This window comes from Gossypium hirsutum, chromosome A07 (assembly GCF_007990345.1).
Source record: "Gossypium hirsutum isolate 1008001.06 chromosome A07, Gossypium_hirsutum_v2.1, whole genome shotgun sequence".
NCBI lineage: Eukaryota > Viridiplantae > Streptophyta > Magnoliopsida > Malvales > Malvaceae > Gossypium > Gossypium hirsutum.
In genome coordinates this window covers 5,151,178-5,166,884 of record NC_053430.1, presented here as the reverse complement: position 1 = coordinate 5,166,884, position 15,707 = coordinate 5,151,178, and the positions used below count along the sequence as shown (strand labels likewise).

General features: G+C 30.7%; 2 protein-coding genes and 1 long non-coding RNA gene across 5 annotated transcripts; 1 reads left to right on the top strand and 2 right to left on the bottom strand.

Moving 5' to 3' along the window:
* Positions 1-3,991: 3,991 nt before the first annotated feature.
* Positions 3,992-6,589, bottom strand: LOC107933132 (protein LOW PSII ACCUMULATION 2, chloroplastic). The gene is made up of 2 exons (XM_016865279.2): positions 4,708-6,589; positions 3,992-4,394 (listed from the first exon to the last, which is right to left on the bottom strand). Exons 1-2 carry the CDS (start codon positions 5,105-5,107, stop codon positions 4,249-4,251), a joined length of 546 nt encoding a protein of 181 aa, XP_016720768.2. The 5' UTR covers positions 5,108-6,589; the 3' UTR covers positions 3,992-4,248.
* Positions 6,590-6,814: 225 nt separating this feature from the next.
* On the bottom strand, positions 6,815-9,318 carry LOC107933138 (protein CHUP1, chloroplastic). Of its 3 annotated transcripts, none has more exons than XM_016865289.2 (4): positions 9,023-9,318; positions 8,871-8,938; positions 8,206-8,797; positions 6,815-7,825 (listed from the first exon to the last, which is right to left on the bottom strand). In XM_016865289.2, the coding sequence occupies exons 3-4, from the start codon at positions 8,509-8,511 to the stop codon at positions 7,220-7,222; spliced, it is 912 nt and encodes a 303-aa protein (XP_016720778.2). In that variant the 5' UTR covers positions 8,512-8,797; positions 8,871-8,938; positions 9,023-9,318; the 3' UTR covers positions 6,815-7,219. The 3 variants fall into 3 exon arrangements, with proteins under 3 accessions (XP_016720778.2, XP_040973230.1, XP_016720776.2); XM_041117296.1 differs by having other exon boundaries at positions 8,206-8,806; positions 9,023-9,305; XM_016865287.2 differs by having other exon boundaries at positions 8,206-8,938.
* A 4,056-nt stretch (positions 9,319-13,374) lies between these two features.
* LOC107933137 (uncharacterized) lies at positions 13,375-14,232 on the top strand. The gene is made up of 2 exons (XR_001693557.2): positions 13,375-13,509; positions 13,858-14,232. It is a non-coding gene; the product is annotated as an uncharacterized lncRNA (long non-coding RNA).
* The last annotated feature ends 1,475 nt before the right edge of the window (positions 14,233-15,707 follow it).

Below are 15,707 nucleotides of genomic sequence, written 5' to 3'. Positions count from 1 at the left end.
TAAATTGTTCCTTATTCACCCTAAATAGTGATATTTTTATTTTGAAGGTTCTAAATTTTTATTATTATTTTGTTCACTTCTAAAAATAAATTAATCAAATTTGATCAGTCCACCATTAAATGATAATAAAAAGATTAATAGTACATTTTCACACATTGCTTTGGGGTGACCAAAATAAGAGCACCCCTATTTAGAGTGATTAACAGGTAGCTTACCCTAATTTTAGAGTGATTAACACGAAAATGCACAATCAACATTTTGTTGTCATTTAACGGTAGAGTGACCAATTTGATAAAAAAATATTTTGAAGTTACTAAAATAATAATAACTTCTATTTAGAGTGGTTAACGAAATAATTTACCCTTTCATTTCTAAGCAAATTTATTTCATATAATACTAATTAAATAACCTTCACCTTGAAATTTAAGTTTTCTTTTAAAAGAGAATCGTTATCGTGACCAAAAAAATTTTAATATTAAAGGAAAGTTCATAAAAAATAAATGTAAAAAAACTAGTATGTCCACAAAATTAAATCATATAGACTTACCAATAAAATAAAATATGGCCTTTTACATGTTAAAAAAGAGCCTTTTATCTTGCTCTTCCTTAATTCAAACATGTTTTCAAGTTTTCATTAGAGACAAACAGAGGATAGTATCATATTTTATAAAGAAAGAAGCTCTAAATGATATCAACATATAGTTAAAACTAGTCACATTTGATAAGTTCGCAATTGTCCTATTTAGACCATTATGGAATAAAAGAAGACCTTTTCTATATAGAGGCAAAAGACCTGCCAACAAAAATAGAGGCAGAAGAATCAGATAGTTTTTCAACCCTAAATTTGATAATTAGGTTCATATTAAATTTGTATTTTTTTATCTACTTTATTATTTAAATTTGGTAACTAGATTTATTTTGGTTTCCGAACTTGAAAAATATAAAAATTTAATGATATGACACTCTGAAATTATGCCACGTCAGCACTTGAAAATTAAAAAACTTATATAATCAAGCGATGACGTGGTACAATATTAAAATGTCACATATAGTGTTTTAATAATTGGATTAGTGGTTGAACTGATCAAACCATTAGTTCCCAATTCAATCAGTTTAATCAGTTCAAATACTAGACCAACAATAACTAAATAAAAAATTAAAAAAGCATAACAATTAAAAACTATTAAACTAGTTTAACTTGTTCAACTACTGGTTTTTGTCTTAATTTTTTACTTTTATCTATTTCTGATTCAATTAGTTCAACCTTTTTGTTTTGATCAGTATACTAGTCGATTCTTGATCCAATTAATCCGAGCGACCAATCCAATCATGTTACAAGAATACTAGTCACATCATTAAATCTTAATAGAATCCAAGCTTAGGGGCCAAAATAGATATAGTTGCCAAGTTCAAATACCAACGTGAATAAAAAAAGGTACAAGTACCAAAATGGACCCAATTGAATTTGGCTCCAAAAATTATATTATCCTTTTTTAAGTGTTGCTTTTATGGTCAATCATTTGTCTGATTTACTTAGCCAAACACTGAATTGTAATGAGAGCAACTGAAACCAAATGTTAAAAGCAGCATCTTCTTTAACAAATCATATAGTATGGAAGATCTTTAGTTAATTGAATACAAATGACCACACCAAGTAAATGTTCTGTTCAAGTAACAAGCTCATCCATCCAACCATCTCTGGTTCTGTCCCTTGTGGTTGTAATCTGCTATGCCAACGCTGTACAATTTTAGTTCATGGTGACATGCTGAATAATATAGACTACGGTGCTATGCTGTCATTTGTAAACTACACCAAATATCGCATATAGCATTGTAGCTGTTATTTAAGAGGGAACTGACCGGTGCATAGTTACCCTAAATCATAAGTAATTAACAACGACAGCATTCTCAATCTGATAAGCAATACTTTAAATTCAAAGCTCCACTGTATCCAATTTCAAGAGCTTAACCCATCTCCAAACTGTTTTACCAGACTTACTGGAGACATTGATCTCACTAAATTTTTGCCCCCTCACTGTTGGATGATGCATTTTTCTGACTCACCCCCACTTATTTAATGCTTTCCATCATATGCAGGAGAATATTTTCTTGCTCTGCTTTCAGCTGAATCACCAACTATCAAAAACCAAAGATCATATTTGCAAGAGTAATTCGAGTTGGAAAGAGCACAAACAGATATGAATGTGAGAGTCTAAGAAATGGTCCACAGGAAAAAACAATATCAATATGAGACCGGTGGATGCCCATTTACCACTATTAATATCTTACCAGAACAATGAAACTGACTATAAATTTTGCTTCTAACATACAACTGTACAATTATGTGTCAAAGTTGATGATCATCAATGAACAAAGTCCACCAAAATAAAAGGTACATATGGAATGCGTCATGCAGCAACCTAACCTGTAGATTTTATTGGTTCCTAGAGCTTTAAAACATTGTACAAATTAGGAGGTTGGTAAGCATCTTCATTGTTGCAGGACAAAGGAGGTAGAGGCCTCCCCGCTAGGATAGTAATTTGGAACAAGAAGCAATTGTTCCACATTATTAAGCTGTAGTTCTATGCTAAGATCAAGAAACAAGAGAAGGAAAAAAGAATAGTAGCAATCAATATTGAATAAAGGGGAAGAAGAGAGCTTGTCAAAAAGTGGGAAACTGATGCCAATAATTTACAATAGAAAAGTAAATGAGGTAACAAAGATCTTCTTATGGAGCCGGCACAAAATTGGTACAAAATATACCGAAATTAGAACCAGCATGCGAAGTTCAATAATGATGACCTAAACGAACTGATACATAGGCCTTAAACTAACTCATGCAGAGCAATTGAAAGTTTTAATGATTTGAGGCTTTTAAGTGGTACATTAGAAGAAAAGAGGCATTTTCGTATTCAAGAATGGATGTCTTTCAGAAAGGATTCTATACTACAACGAAATAAAACTCTTACACCCAGGAATTTACCTTCTTCATTCAATGAATAAGCTATGTACTCCCTTTATCCAATCTATTACGATCAAATCCTATTACTTCTCAAAAGAATATAAGACATTGGAACAGAAATGAATAAATAGATCTCCTGCACTCCTTTCACATATTTCTTTGTTATAACTTTCTATTAAATAGTAAGCCTTTCTATATACCATAAAAAATCTCGTAAAACGTAAAACTCCTTATTAGCTCAATTCCGAATTGAAGTCTAGCTATTCTATTGTTCATTTTCTTATTGTATAGTATTTGATGTTACCTACAGGCTACAGTCTGGAGATTGAAGCCTTTATCAGGAATAAGGCGTAAGCTTTTATGTGATCAATCCATTGAGACCAGCATGCAGTTAGACAATGCTGTAGTTGGAGACAAACTAAAACTTGCATTATCAGTTCTGACAGACAGCAAAAATTGGCTAAAACCAGAGTTCAATGAATAACAGAAATAATAAATACAATGTTTCCAAATACTCGAATCAGAAAGAGGAGATTTAAGTGGCTGCAACAAGACCTAGCTAGTCAAAGTTCCGTTGGCTGCAAAATGTCTTACAACTGGCATATTTGTAGATGATGGAGAACTAATCTGCTTGGATTTTGAACAAATTGATGCACACTGAGTTGTTCATCCCACTCTTCTGGAAGGAAACAGTATTTTTTATTTGTTATTCATAAACTCTTTTACCTAAGACATAGTGGGTCCAACGTAGCTACAAGAAAACAGAACTATTGGTCACCTTGAAGAGCATAGCACCAAGCTTACACGCATCATAGCCAGCAAGTAAGCATATGGAAAATAAAAATCTCAGTAAATTTAGACAACAAAAAACAGAAACGAGTCTTTGGGATTTGAAGAAGCAAGCAGCAAAACTTAGTTGTCAAATTTTAATATCAAAGTAAGAAAATTCCTTGTAAACTGCATGATTGTTTTTTCAGGTAAAAGAAGTTAAGAAATTACCATGCCATGCTTTCAAAGATTCCAGACATATAATAGAATCAAAACAGTTGCATTTATTAAGACGCACTATTTGTGCAGCTGTTTCAATGGCCAATTAAGACACAGCTGCATCAGCAGATCACTAAAAAGGATGGTTAATATTCCTTGCATGAGATTCATTTCTGGTTAATACAATTTGCTTCACAAGGAAAGCACTAAAACTGAAAGTTCTGCCTTCAGGAATGTACAAATGCTCACTTTCTTTTCAAGACAGCAGTCCACTCTTACAGTATTATACGAATTACTATTTACTTTTGGTCCTTGAGTTTCTCATTTTCCAGGTACTTCAACACTCCATACGCAACAGTTCCAGCAAGAAACAAGATAACAGTTGGGGTGAAAGATGGGTACAAGTACTTCACAAAGAACTTATCCCATTCTTCTGGTAGGAAGCCTGTAAATAAAAACAGCTTATAAGTTATTTGGGATGACAACTTATAGCTTCATAGAAATCATTCCCATACTTTGACATATACAGCTTTATGGAAATGCGACTTATCACTATGCATTTATCAAGGGTTAAAAAGCCTAGTAAAGCAGTTCTGAAGGCCCCCAGTTTTCTAATGAAACAGAAAGCAGTGTTTCTCCTAAAAATGTTCAATTTCAATCTTATTTTACCTAAAATAAGGTTCGATTTTATACGACAAAGAAATGGGTAACTTTCAATAAGCAGCAAAACGGCGTATAGTAGTGATTTGTAGAAAAACCTGAAGCAGCAAGAACAATGCCTTGGACAAGAATGATCCCACCAAGCCCCAACCATGCCAGTAGAAAAGCACTCTCATTTTTCCTCTGTTCCTCAGCCTTAGCCTCTTCCTCTTTGGTGAGGAAAGCAGGTTTCTCAACAGGCGACCGCCTTATTATAGACGCCCTCTCTCTTTTTCCCTTGGGCTTCTTTTTGTTGCTTCCGCTGCTTGGGGAGGGTGAGGAGCCAAACCCTTGGCCCGGTACGACGGCCTTCTTGGAAGAGGAGGTGGGGTCAGGAGTGGGGTCGGCGTCGACGGTGGGCTTCTTGGATTTGATTGAAAATTTGGGTTTGGGGAAGAGGGAGTGGCGGTGATAGACTGTGTTAGCCAAATAAGATGGGGTGTGGATTTGTAGAGCCATTTTCAGTTTTCGTTGGTTAAACAGTACTCCAGCCTGAGCTTCATCTTTTTGTCAACCTGGATTTTTGGGGTTATTATCTCATATCTTTCACCATAAAAATCTAGTATTTATGTTTACGCCCCCTTTAATTCTTTTTTTTTTTGCTTTCCAAAACTTTGGGAGTATCTACTGATATTGTTGAGAAGGGGAATCGACGCAAGTCTTCAAAGTGTAATTCTCTTGGGCAGCTTATCAGAAATGTCAATAACTAAAGGTATTGTCTCTATGTTGGGATTTTTTTTCTCTATCTTCGTATTTTGAATCACCAATCAAGGCTTTATATAGGATAAACAAACTTGATGGTTTGTTTTGAATGGGTGGTGAGATTGATTCTGAAGAAATTAAAAATAATTGTAATTGTAAAATTAATTATTATAGAAGTGAGATTAAGTATTATAATAAGATTAAAATCAGTGGCGAGATACATATTTAAATTCAATATTGCAGCGGTGATAGTGAGATAAATGTAAAAATGACCATAACACTAAATTAAAATAAGCTTATATATAATAATTCAAAAAAAACTAAAACCATATATATTAAATAATAAATATAAATTAAATTTATATTAACGTTGAATGATAATTAAAAATATTAAAATGTTTGAAATATGAGAGACATTAATTTAAAATATATTTATAATATAAAAATGATTAAAAATAATAATTAAAAAGGATTAAAACCATATAAATAAATATTAAAATTATATTTATCATAATAAAAATTTTACATACTTATTGGATTTTTATATAAAAACAAATCTTAGATATAATAACATAATTAATAATTTATTTCATTATAATTACTATATTTATATTTAGAATATATTCAATATTTATAAAATTCTCTTTCAAACCAAAAGTTTGTAAAATCAAGCCCCAATCTCCATAAACTCAATGTAACATTAAAATGGAGTAAAAAATAAAACAAAGAGTAGGAGGGCTTGAATAAAAATATAAGTTTGAAAAATGAGTTTTGATAAATCTATTTTTTAAATAGGTCGAGTTTCGGGTAAGTATTTTGGGGTCGAAAAAAATTGCTGCTGTTTTTTACTGTTTTTTCATTGTTTTGCTATCATTTTGTTATTAAATTGCTACTATTTTTTTAGTGTTTAGATATTGTATAACTCTTATTTTATTATTAATTTTGTTACTATTTTAAAAGTATTCGCTTACTAAATTGTATTTATTTTAGTGATATTTAAGTTTTTTTTAATTTGTTGGAAAATATTTATTTTAATGTTTTTAATATATTATATTTTTAAATTTATTTTTATAAAAAAATAATATAAAAAATTTAATACAAGCAGGCTAGGTTAGGCCAGGCTCAGGTTTTAACATTTTTATCCGGATCAAACTTAAATAAAATTTTAAACTTATTTTTCGAGTTAGTCCCAGACTTAAAAAACGGGCCTAAATTTTATACTTGATCCGACCCAGCCCAGCCCATAATCACCTTTATTCCGCGGCCAAACAACCTTGGTGGACACTTGATGTCCTGATGTGGTTTGGGAACTCCGGTGTCCAATGGGTAGGGTTCGAAATTCCCTCCCACAATCACTTAAATTCCTTAATTTATTGCATGGGCCACGTCAATCTTGAACATTGGAGAATAACTTTTTTGCTACATATCCAAGCCAGGAAGGACATCTTTGAGAAAGTTATCAGCTGATAGAAGCATTTGCTGCCTTCTGCTTCATTAATATGTCAAGATTTGTATATCATTGCAGAAAGAAGTAAGAAGCATAGAAGTAAAACAAAAACAAAAAATAGAAAAGCAAATATACGAGGGTTTATCAGGGATTCCATCTTATTTTCCTTACGAATGACATTGGAAATGCTTGGATGCAGCTCTCCATCTGGTTGAGCATTTTCTATCCAGATAACTTCTCGGGCATCACGTTCATTCTCGTCAATGGATCTCCTATTTGAACCACTTGACTGGTCTGGCTCTACCAGAGAAGCCTCAGACAATGGGAATTCCTGTTTCTCTCCAGCCAATGCAGATTGAGACTCTACTACGCCCTTCTTCACACTCAATCTATCCTCGGGGACTAAAGAAACAATTCCCTTCTCATCCAATAACCCTTCTACTGGATTTTGCCAAAACTATCTTTACTGATGAAACTGCTTCCACATCAGCATTGAATGAAACTCGCCTTACTTTTGTAAGATTTGGCATTTCCATAGTTTCAGTAAATTCCTTTGAAGGCAACATTGAAGTGGAAAACCTGCGTATGATGCCAGTTCTGTCCGCAGGACTTCCAATGGAGGACTTGTTTGGTGATGAAACAACACTAGAACCGTCATCCATGCTTCTCCAACATGTGCTAGAATTCTTGCTAATGCTTCTCTGGCTACTTGAAGAGCTATCAATGGTGCCACTATCTATCTCTTCACTATCAGTTGATGAAGTATATGACCAAGTGCTGTTCGTGTCGGGGTATTGTGTAATTATCTTGCTAGTTTTCTGGTCTGAAGCCTTCTGAACTTCCTTTTCCGAGGTCTTTCTTGATGATGTCTGATATTCTTTGATTTCAGCCCTCAAGCAAACATTAAGCCAACGTTGGTACACTAGTTCCTCAACCATGTCAAATCTACTCTTCTGCAGTATGTTAACTTTGTTTGCAAGGTCCCCATTGGCCTGCCTCAGTGCACTAATCTTGCCAATAGTCTTATTCTGCAACAGCACCATTTAAGAAGCAAACCTTTCAGATTCAATCAATAATGTGTTCTGGTAGGTGCATCACAATTCAGTGTGAACTCAATATAGAATCATAATACAGGCATATATATGTACTCATGTGTGAATATAAAACAGGTAAGCCCTTTTTTTTCATATATTTGGACGTTCATACCTGTGCTCATGTTTGAATATGTACTAGACACGATATTTCGGAACCGAAAAGAGCCTATATACACCCTAGTGCTAAGTGTAAACAATTTTATTATCCCAATTCAGGATTTTAGAGCCACATGAGAACAAGCCGATTAGCAGTCATTTGCGCAAACACTGAAACTTGCAGATAGCAAGAAAACGAAATCCAAAATTAAATTAACCTGTGTCATGTAAGAAAGTGCAGATAGTTTAGCATGAGCAGCATATAACTTGACAAAAATTTCCCTCTTTTCAAGCTCAAGTTCTTTGTTTCTCCTCCTCTTTTTAATAACTTCTAATTCAATATTTTTAATATCTTCAAGCCTGTTCTTAACCAAAGCATCTCCAGAAGAGATTTCAATGGCTGTAAATCCGGATAATTGCTCTTCAAGCAAAATTATCTGCCCCTTTATCTGGCTACCACTGCCATTTTTCCTCTGCAATTCCTCTATCAACTGCTTTGCCATGTCTAGCTGCTTCATTTCCATGTTACCCTGCCTTATCTTGAAGATCCTTTATCTCAGCCTTAAGTGCAGAAATTGTGAAATTGAGCTTGCCAATTTCTGCAGTTTTGCCAGTTAAATCCTTCTGCAAATAAGCAATGCATGACAACTTCTCTTTTAGACTATGCAACTCAAGCAGTTTCCTTTCAAGGGTCAATCTCCTGCTCTCCAACTCCTTAATGGGACTCTGTGAATGCTCTATTTCTGTATTTGGGTTCAAATTCTTTGTGTTAACCACTTCAGTCTCCTCCTCATTTTGCATGTCCTCTTCCTGCAAGAACTTTGTTTTTTCATTAGACTTACGTATAAGAGTGAAAAACATTGAAAGGGATAAGATGAAGTACTGAAATATCATCTCCAAACTTTTCTCCTCCCAATTCCTCCGTTTCTTGAGTGCTTGAGCAACCTTTTCCTAAAAGCATGCCAATGCCAACAAATTAGCTGTAAACTAACAATACGCATGCATACATACATACATATATATATATTAACAGACCTGAAAGCATAGAATGTTGCTTCTTTAACCGCTTCTTGGTATTGAGTGGAGAAACAGCGAAAGCAGCAAGTGAAGCAACAACTAAGATGCTGACCCGGAATATCATTTAGCTTCCTCACAGTTCATAGCATTACTTTAAAGAGTTAAAAAGTTGATAGGGTAACTCAAGATACTTGGGGTCAAGAAGCTCTAATAGATTGCCACTGTTTTCACCATCACATCCAATAGTTCTGATGATATTTAGGTACCTCACTATGCTCACAAAATATAGTGATAGATCTCATCACCAAGAAGTGGCTCAACTTTGTCCATGTACGACTATTTAATGCCATTTGGAAGAAAATGAAACTATCTGTCTCCAATACTAAAGAACAGGCCCACAGCCATCACCAACATCACTCACTTAGTCGGTAGTAGAAAATTATGATGCTTTCCAGTACATCAGCCAGAATTTGCACTTTTTATCAACTACTTTTCGGTTATATTCATTCTCTATAAACCATTGAATATGATAAATTGTTTAATTTTATAAAATATTATAAATGTGGATGTTAATTTTTTTATTTTTTACTTAATATAATAATTTCAACAAAAAATTATTAAATAAGATAAGTAGCTTTGTATCTACTTATCACTTAATATAAAAAATATTAAGTTAATTTTATTTTATTAAAATTTTTATCCAAAACTATACAAAATAATATAAAATAATATAAAATATTATATTAGTAAGATTAAAAATAATAAATAATTAAATTTAAGAATTTTTTATCAGATAATATAATTTTTTAATCTAAATTTAGTATTCATATAGTGTTGTTTGATCACCTGAGAAATTATGTGCTTTAAATTTAAGAATAGAAATTTTAGTTCAAAAATTTACAATTGCTTCAAAACACACGTGCATAATAATAATAATAATAATAATAATAATAATAATAATAATAATATATTACAAGTGCCAAATTTATATTATAAAATTGTTTGTATTGTTAGTAAAAATTAATTTCACCTTATTAATATAGTATTTTATATTATTTTAGATAATTTTAAATAAAATTTAATTTTTTAACCAAAGTAAAGAGATGATTTATTTTAAATATATATTTAAAAAATTAATTTAATCATTTAAACATTAAGTGATAAGTAGATATTAACTACATATTTTATTTAATATTTTTTATCGACCATATTTAAAAAATTAAATATTAAAATTTCTTATTAAATAGTTTTTTCTATAATGATTAATTTTTTAGCAATAAAAATTTTAATTTATCAAACTACATCTCAAATATTGCCTTCAATCCCTGCATACGTGGTAAATCATATTAATTTCTTCAATCCCTGCATACCTTGGTGTTTATTTCTTCTTTCTTTTTTTCATATCAAGTTGAACTTGTCAAAATCAAATTAATTTAGTAAATTTCACTTTTGATGTTTTAAATTTTACAATATTTTAATTTAGTAACTGGTAAAATTATATTTTGACTCTCACGATAAAATTTTAATATAATTCTTTAAAAATTATAAAGATATAAGCTATTAAAATTAAGAAATTACATTTTAACTCTCATAAAAATATATAACTTAATTTCACTAAAAAAATGCTTTGGCTTTGCCACTAAACCATCATTTGAACTAAATTTGAACTTTAAAAAATATGTGGTTGTTTCTAACGCAATATAAGAGGCAGTCAAATTTTGAGAGTTTTCAATAGATCTTTTAAGTCATTCTTAGTATGGAAAAAACTATCATATTGTATCACGATAACAATGTGGCAATAGTTAAAACTAAGGAAATTACAAGAAATCACAAGAGGAAAAACACATTAATTGCAAATATCATATTATACAAGAGGCGGTGGTTGATTGAATAGAAGATGTAGTCAAAATCGCATTTGAAGACAATAATGCGGATACGTTTACCAATACTTTGGTGTCTTAGAGTTTTGAGAAACATCTTTGAGCCTATGGGTATCAAAGTATGACTTTACTTCACTAAAGTAAGTAGGTGATTGTTAAGATTTGTGCCCTTAGTGTAGTGATTTCATCATTCTACTTGCAATTTTCGAATTGATTGAATGAACAAAGTTTTATATAATAAATTATATATATTTGTAAGGTTGTCCTCAATGATTTTTTTAATGAAACATAAAATGTATAAGCAAATCTTTGATTACTTAAGTTTTATTTAATATAAAGTTGCATTATAATCATTATAAAGAGTAAATTATAATGCGATAAGACAACTTATATTAGCATGTAATCTAAATTGTTTATAGTCCATAGGAATTAAACGAAGCAATTGATTCAAGGGATTATTATATTGGCTATCGAAGCAATTGGCTCCCAAAAATAGAAATATAGGTGCTATTGTTTATGATATATAATAAGGAGATTAGTCATGGTGGTCGAAACCATTTTTTTGAAAAAACGGGGATCGACTTTGGTTTTTGAAAATAAAAGAATATGGGAGTCGCCACAAATCTTTTTTGTTTAGGCGTGATCGGATCACCTAGAAATTTGGTCATTTTAATAAAACATTTTGATTTACTAAAACAACGATTTTGGTCTACGAAATTTGAAAAAACAGGTTCGGGAGTCGGTTACGTACGAGGAAGGATTATCACCCTCGTAACGCCCAAAATTAGTACCTAATTAATTAATTAACGTCTTAATGTCGAAATTTAAAAACTCAAAAAGAATTTAGAATACGATCTCTTTTTTATGTTGATCCTTACGAAGAATTTGCTTGAGTAAATTGAAATGGATTCTAAAGACCTTCTTGTCCCGAAGTAATAAAATGTCACATCCAGTATGTTAGAACACAACATTTCAGACCCTCGAGAATAAGTTGGCCTTTTGATTTTCAAAACTCACATGTTTTAATTTTAAAAGGTTATTCGGTTATTTGGATCAAACGAGAAAAATTGAAACCCAATACGTTAAGGCACGATCTCTCGAATTTCCAAAATACAGAATATTTCTTTTACTAAAAATCCTTTTTTTTATGAGCTTAGATAAAAGAAAATAACAAAATAAAAATAAATTTAATCTATTATGTTTAAAAGGAGATAATTTAAAATCTGAAAGTCATACATGGCTAATAATAATAGTGCAACGTTCATTCGAAGTACCAATGACAATATATTGTATGCTAAAAAATAATACACGGCATTGATGTTAATTCATCACAATGTATATATGTGTATAGACAATAACAATGATAATGACACAAATTAATAATATGTCAACAAAAGTAATACTAGTATCGATAATAACAATAATGATAATAAAACCTAATTTTTAAAATATATTGAGAGTAATATGTGAATAAAAAAATAAGCAAAATAAATAAATAAATAAATAGAAGGACAAAACAAAAAAAAGAATAATAGGTAAAAATAAATAAAAATGAAACAAAGGAAATATTAAGTAAAGAAAATAAATAAATAAGTTAAAATAAAAAACGAAGTTATGGATATGATTTGAAACTATATTAATAATAATAATAATAATAATAACAATAATAATAGGCAATAAGATAACAATAACAGTGAAAATAAAACCAAATAAATAATAATAATAAAAAGGAATGAAAGAAACAGTAAATAAACAAATTACAAGAATTAAAAAATAAAAATAAATGAATAACATATACAGATAATAGACAAACAGGCGAATGAATGCAACGAAGGGAATGATGAATTTATAAACAAGAAAGTAAATGAATAAATAAACGAATTAAAATAAGGACTTAATTTTAACTTAAGTAAAATTAAAGTAACAAACTATAAATAAATAAAAATATAATAGATATAAATAATAAATAAGTATTAGGTGAAAACAAAACTTTGAATGTAACAAAGGTAAATAAATAGTAAGACAAATGAATAAAAAAATTAGGTTATATAAAATCTAAAAGGATTGAAATTGATTAAATAAAGGATTAAATCGAAACTAAAATAAACTTGAAAGGATAAATTATAAATAAATAAAAGAAAAGGGCAAACGGGGGGCCAAAATAAAAAGCGCGCCAAGACAGAGGGACTAACATCGAAATTACTCCAGGTCTCCAAAACGCACAGCACCAGCGGGACCAAATTAAAAACAAAATAAATGATAAGGCCCAAATTAAAAATAAAAAGAAACCTAATTACAAGATAATTAAAAAGCAGAAGGGCTGAAAGTGAAATTAGCCCTTCCGCTTAAGAAACACGCGGATCCTAGGTACAAGCGGGTCGGGTTGCGCGGGTCAGAGGTCAAAACGGCGTCGTTTTGGCCTCTGAACAACAAACATCAAAACAGCGCCGTTTAATCAGGGTATTTAAACAAAAAAAAATTAAAATTTTCATTCCAGTCGATTTTTGAGAAATAAATTCAAAGGCTTCTTCCTTTTTTCTCTGCTAGGGTTTCAAAAGAAATCCATTCCTGCGCCGTCACCATGACCGCCACTCCTCTGCCATGGACGATGGCCGAACGCTCCAGGTACTTTCTTTTTCCTCTTTTTTTACTACATTCTAATATATGTATGTAAATAACTTCGTAAAATAGGAAAATGAGAAGAAATAGATGAATAACAGTTTTTGAAGAAAGAAAAATAAGAGAGAATAAAAAGACCTTAGCACCTTTGGATTTTTTTTCAACTGTCTCTTTTTTTTATTATTATTTGTATGTCTGAATCGATTTTTTTAATCAAAAAATCCCCCCTTTTTACATGCGTTTTCTTTTCGGCTTTATAGCTGATTACAAAATATATTATTGCTATTTTGTTTTATGTTTGCTACTGTTGCCGTTGTCTCTGCTTTTGTTTTGCTTGTTGCTTTGGTTTTGCAGGTGCTGTCAGAGTGTGGAGGAGGCCGGTGGCAACGTTGCTGCGGAGAAGGTGCCGACACCACGTGGGGAGCGGCGCACTAAGGGTTAGGGTTTCAACTTTGCTGAAACTAGTTTAGGTAGTGGGCCTATCGGGCCCGTAGGTTTTTTAATAGTTTTGGGCTAGTTGGGTAAGTCTGTTGGGTTTGGAATTGGGCTTTGGGTTTTAAATGGACATTTTAATTTTAGTTTGGTTTTTGTTTATTTTTGTTTTTGTCTGATTTGGGCTTATTAGGCTCGGGCAAATTTGGGTACTTACAATGATACATTTAGTATATTCACTCCATTACTAAATAATTCATAATTGATAAATATAAAGTCAAAATTTAATTACAAAAATATTTAAGCCCTGATTATATATATTTGATTAGTCCCTTCACTAGTTCAAGATAACTCTTTACAGATTGCATCGTAAGAACCGCCTTAACAAATGGATGAAAACAATGTTTGTGAAATAGATTACATAAATTACAATTAGTAGTGAATGTATTTTTCGAGATAACTTAGAAATTAATTTAATTTTTTTAGAGGATTATTTAATTGGATGAAATTAAATAATTAGGTCTAAAGTGATAATTAAATTAATTAGTCATCATAGTCATACTTTAATAGGACAATTAAATTTATATATGCATAAATTTTAATACGATAAATGTGGGAAAAACCAATTTAGTAAATATTTTTTTTTTGTTTAGCAGAATTTTAATTTTTTTAAAAACCGAGCCATTTGTGTTATTTATAGCAATAAACTTTACTAAAATATTACATATATTTTTCTCTTAGCGGTATTAATCAATTTCTAACTTTCAACCAATTCAATTTTCTCCGTTATTCTTGAACTCTCAGTTTGCTTAGAGAGTAGGCCTTAATTCACAAACCAAACACACAATAAAAATTTTAACTTTCCGGTTAAAGAAGTTAATTCTCTCTATGGGTAAAAAACTAAAATTAAGTTATGACGAAAAATAGAATTTATTTATGAAAAATAAACTTAAATTTTAACTTTCCTGTTGCTTTCTTTTGCTTTTCCCTTTGAGATGTCATAGGCTTCTCTCCTCTAGCTTTGGTGGTGTCGAGTTTTATACTCTTTTGGATCCCCTTGGATGACGATACATATATGGTTTCGAGTCTCTTGGCAGAAATGGTTTTGATGTTAGGTTAATGTATATGGAACTATTTCAACTTGGTAATTTACTAACAATATTAAAATATTTTAATGTGACATTGACATGATATCGAAGACTAATAGCATGTTGATATGTAGCATACTCACATTTTGATGCGTGATAAAAATAAAAAATTATATATTTATATTTGTAAATTTTAAATATTTTTTATTTTTATTTGTATTTTTAAATTTTTATCACATGTCAAAATGTTATATTACCACGTGTCATTACGCTATTGGTCATCAACTTATTTTAAAAATATTAGTAAGGAACCTAAAAGAAAATACCAAATTTGCTTACTGTTCCTAAATTTAGGTACCAGTTAAGTCTAAAAAAACGTGTAAATACTAAATAAATATAAACTAATACGTCAGTATATATCAAACATTGATATTAAGTATTTTTTTCTATTTTATAAATAATTTGACATTTCATATTTTCCATCTAAACTTGAATAGCTTTTGTTGGAATTTGGTCTGTGAAAGTGAGAATTAGTTGGGTTGTAATTCAAATATGAGAGAGATTTTATGTTTGATTATGTAGCTTTGAAAGAGCAAAAGGAGTGATTGGTTATTTGATTCCTCAAGTCCAAAGAGAGAAAGAAGTAGTTTAACATTTTAAAACTTTTCAATTACCTAATACCAA

Coding starts and splice junctions, on each gene's coding strand:
- LOC107933132 (XM_016865279.2), bottom strand. CDS start 5,107: ATGGCTCTACAAATCCACACCCCATCTTATTTGGCTAACACAGTCTAT. Junction 4,395..4,707: donor CATTGTTCTTGCTGCTTCAG/GTTTTTCTACAA, acceptor TTTTATTTACAG/GCTTCCTACCAGAAGAATGG.
- LOC107933138 (XM_016865287.2), bottom strand. CDS start 8,511: ATGGAAATGAAGCAGCTAGACATGGCAAAGCAGTTGATAGAGGAATTG. Junction 7,826..8,205: donor CACTTTCTTACATGACACAG/GTTAATTTAATT, acceptor GTGCTGTTGCAG/AATAAGACTATTGGCAAGAT.